This window comes from Otolemur garnettii, unplaced genomic scaffold (assembly GCF_000181295.1).
Source record: "Otolemur garnettii isolate 467f Iridium unplaced genomic scaffold, OtoGar3 scaffold00024, whole genome shotgun sequence".
Lineage (NCBI taxonomy): Eukaryota > Metazoa > Chordata > Mammalia > Primates > Galagidae > Otolemur > Otolemur garnettii.
The window spans coordinates 12,696,110-12,700,220 of record NW_003852419.1 but is presented as its reverse complement, the minus strand read 5'-3'; the positions used below and the strand labels follow the sequence as shown (position 1 = coordinate 12,700,220).

General features: G+C 42.7%; 1 protein-coding gene across 1 annotated transcript in view; it reads right to left on the bottom strand.

Annotated features, from left to right (window-relative positions):
- Positions 1–4,111, bottom strand: part of EML6 (echinoderm microtubule associated protein like 6) — a 293,843-nt gene that overhangs the window by 43,958 nt on the left and 245,774 nt on the right. The window contains exon 25 of the mRNA XM_003787924.3: positions 3,920–4,096. Within this exon, the coding sequence (XP_003787972.1) occupies positions 3,920–4,096 (177 nt within the window). The remainder of the gene's footprint in view (positions 1–3,919; positions 4,097–4,111) is intronic.

The window sequence follows — 4,111 nt, the reverse complement described above, 5'->3', positions numbered from 1 at the left end:
TGGACAATGAAGGGGACAGTGGATACAAGCAGATGTGGGCTTAAGTGATTCTCTTGCCTCAGCCTCCCAAGTAGCGGACTACAAGCACCTACCACAATGTCTGGCTATTTTTTGGTTATAGTTGTGTTGTCATTGTTGTTTGGCAGGTCTGAGCTGGATTCGAACCCGCCAGCTCTGGTGTATGTGGCTGGCGCCCTAGCCTCCTGAGCTATAGGCACTGAGCCTATTCATATTAATCTTTTACTGTCCTTTGTATTTCTGTAGAATCAGTTGTAATGCTCCTCTTTCATTTATAATTTTGAGTCCTCTTTTTTGTTAATCTAAAGATTTGTTAATTTTGTTTATCTTTTTAAAAAACCAACTCTTAGTTTCATTGATCTTTTCTATTGTCTTTGCAGTCTTTATTTATTTCTGCTCTAATCTTTATTTTTTTCTTCCTTCTGATAACTTAGAGCTTAGTTTGTTCCTTTCTAGTTCCTTAAAATGTAGGTTATTTGAGGTCTTTCTTTGTTCTTAATTCCATAATTTACTTTGAATCTAGGTTGTAGGTTTGTAGAGATTCATTGTATACTACTTTCACTTTATCTACAGGCCTAAAAAGTTTCATAATAAAATCTTTTTTTTTTTTTTTTTGAGACAGAGCCTCAAGCTGTCCCCCTGGGTAGAGTGCCATGGTATCATAGCTCACAGCATCCTCCAACTCCTGGGCTCAAGCGAGTCTCTTGCCTCAGCCTCCCAAGTAGCTGGGACCACAGGCACTTGCCACAACGCCCGGCTATTTTTTGGTTGCAGCCATTGTTATTGTTTGGTGGGCCTGGGCTGGATTTGAACCTGCTACCTTAGGTGTATGTGCTGGCGCCTTAGCAGCTTGAGCCACAGGCGCCGAGCCTCATAATAAAATCTTGATTAAAAACTCTTACACAGAAGCTCAATGTTTAAAATACAAAATGGATAACAACCTTTGTTGAAAAAGGGAAGGGGCCCCAGCCTTGCTTCCTGGGTAATCTATGACACACTCCATGGAGCTCTGGGAGTCTGAAGAACACAGCTTGAAATAGCTGATACATATCCCACCTCATCAGTTGAGGGAGGTAGATGATGAATTCCCAGGACCAATAATAACTCTAGCATGGGGCCAGGCATGGTGGCTCATACCAGTAATCCTAGCACTCTGGGAGGCTAAGGCAGGTAGAATGCCTGAGCTTAGGAGTTCAAACCAGCCTGAACAAGAGTAAGACCCTGTCTCTACTGAAAATATAAAAGCCAGCTGGGCATTGTGGCAGGCACCTGTTGTTCCAGCTATTCAGGAAGCTGAGGCAAGAGGATCTCTTGAGCCCAAGAGTTTGCGGTTGCTGTGAGCTATGACAGCAGGGAACTCTACTCAGGGCAACAAAGTAAGACTGTCTCAAAAAACAAATAAACAACAAAAACCCCTAGCACAGGAGCAAGATTCAATAGCACCATGACTACCTAGACATCTGCCAAATCCTTAGTCTACTAAAACCAGGATATCTCTAACTTCTGGATTTGCTCTGCTGGTTTCCTCCTCTTCTTCTTCCTCTTCTTCTTTCTGTAAAAGTAGAAATAGCAAGGAACATGGCCACTTAGACCTGCATTCTGACTGAATGGACGGGAGGTGAAGGAGACATGATGAACACTGACAGAAGGTCACCAGGTGGCTTCTGATTTGAGATGGACAATGAAGGGGACAGTGGATACAAGCAGATGTCTATTTTAGAAAAAAGCTACTCACAATGATAATCTGATCAGATATCCTACCAGATAGTAGTAGGAAAGGAAGAATAAAAGAGGGGAAGCATCCAAAGTAACCTGAGTGGTTGCAGAGAGAACCTGGTGTGTTCAGGATAAAATGTACACATGACAAGAGGTCTGGGTAACCAGGGGGGAGTACAGGAGTCTCATTATGACCTTTAATAAAGTTTCAGGGATACTAAAGTCTACAAGTAAGACCATTGAAAAGGATTTTAAAGCTATATTTAGGGACAGAAGCAATACAGATACAAATTAGGATCACTTCTTAGTGATGGCTTCATGTGGACAAAAAGCAGAATTCCTCATCTCCATTGTCAAAAAGAATGCTCTTCACACTAGAAAGGGGAAAACGGTGCTCATTTATGGGAGCACAGGTGACTTCAAACACGATTACAGAAATAACGTTGGTAACAGCTGAAGAGGGTAGAAATCAGGAGAGGCAGCATCGAACAGAACAAGGCTCCTGTATCCCAAAGGGAAACTAATAGACTCTGGCAAGTGTTGATTCATGAGCTGATGCAATCCCTAGACAATTCTAGGATGAAACATTACACAGAAGTTTGATAAGCACTTGGAAGTAGTGATTACCGGGGAGTAACGCGGGTTCACTGCAAACTAACCTCACATTTTTCGTCATTTGATTTATTAGAATGAGAGATTAGGGATGACGGTGACACAATCAATCTGGCTTTTTACAAGCTATTTACCAGGGATTTAAGGGTGTTGGTGGAGTAGGCTGCATGACTGTACACTTAGACTTAAATGTCCGTTAGTGTTTTAAGAACTATAACTGAATGTGCAGTTTCGAATGTCATGTTGAATGAGGGGTAGGGTTGTGGTATTGCCGTCTGGTTGTTCCTGTCTCTTATTTCTCTGTGTGACTTAGAACTCACAATTGTGAAAGCAGAGGACAACGTGATGCTGAAAGAAAGAGTAAATTCTTCGAAAAGTTATTTAAAAAACATTGGCAGGATGGGACAGTGAGATTAAAGAAATATAACCTTTTTGGTACAAACATAAAGTTCTGTACTCAGATTTCAGAAAATCCATTGTGTGGGTACAGGATGAACATTCTGAGTGGGACACCTATGACTCAGTTGTGTAGTGTGGCAGCTGAAAGAGTTGATGCCCCTTTAGCTGGATCTAATACAAACGTAAAACCACAAGCAAGAAGGCAGCAGTCCCGCTGTGCTCTCGGCTGGTCAGATCCCATCAGAGCACGGGATTCAGCTCCAGGTGAGATCGTTTAAGAAGGAACTGGTACAATAAAATGTGCCTGTGGGGATAGGGCAGCGAGCTAGAAACCACGGCATATGGGAAAGGGCTGAAAGAACTTAAGATTTAGGCTGGAAAAAAAATGAGACTTCAGGGAGTCAAATATCTTTCCACATGTGAGACTTTTAGAGGACTGGAATTATTCAATGAGAGCTCAGAGGCAGAACTTTGTCTAAAGAGAAAGGAGTTCAGCTCAAAAGAGAACGGTTGGAACTATTTGAAAGTGAAGGCGGGTGCTCTGTGAGGTAGCAAGGTCCTCACCTGGGGAAGAATGCTGGTACACGTTAGGAAGGCCCTGGTCTGAGACACTGAGAAGACAGCTCTCTCTAGTTTGTCAGATGTTAGATTTGATGACCACTAAAGACCATCCAGGAGGAATTCTATGGCACGAGGACTGCACTTAAAATTCACCCACATGTAATGTCAGGGAGGTTTTCCCATAGCATAATTGCTAGTGTAAATAACACGGATTGCTTATGCCTCCAAAATTTAAAAATCCACTTAGATAAAATAGATAGTTTTTAGGTGGTTTTTTTTTTCTTTTCTTTTTGAGACAGAGTCTCATTTTGCCCCTCTGTGTTTGAGTGCTGTGACATCATAGTTCACAGCAACTCTAAACTCAGGGGCTGAGCCTCCTGAGTAGCTGGGACTACAGGTGCTTGTTACAACATCCAGCTAGTTTTTCTATTTTTAGTAGACGTGGGGTCTCACGTTAGCTCAGGCTGGTCTCAAATTCCTAAGCTCAAGTGATCCGCCTGCCTCAGCTCCCCAGAGTGCTAGGATTACAGGTGTGAGCCACTGCAGGTGGCCAGTTTTTAGGTTATTAATTGATGAGACTGAGCAAGTATAGATAATAAATATACAATATCACCTTCACAGGATATGAGAAAAGCTTCACAAAACCAAAATCATCTCCGGTGGCTAAGAGGGAACAGTCTCTGGTGAGGCTGGTGGCATTCACGTCGGTCACATCACTGTGTGCAGGCCAGATCCCCTCACAGGTGGGCCCCAGGACACAGGTCCACGTGTCCCATTCAATCTTCTCAATCTGAAAAAGGAAGAA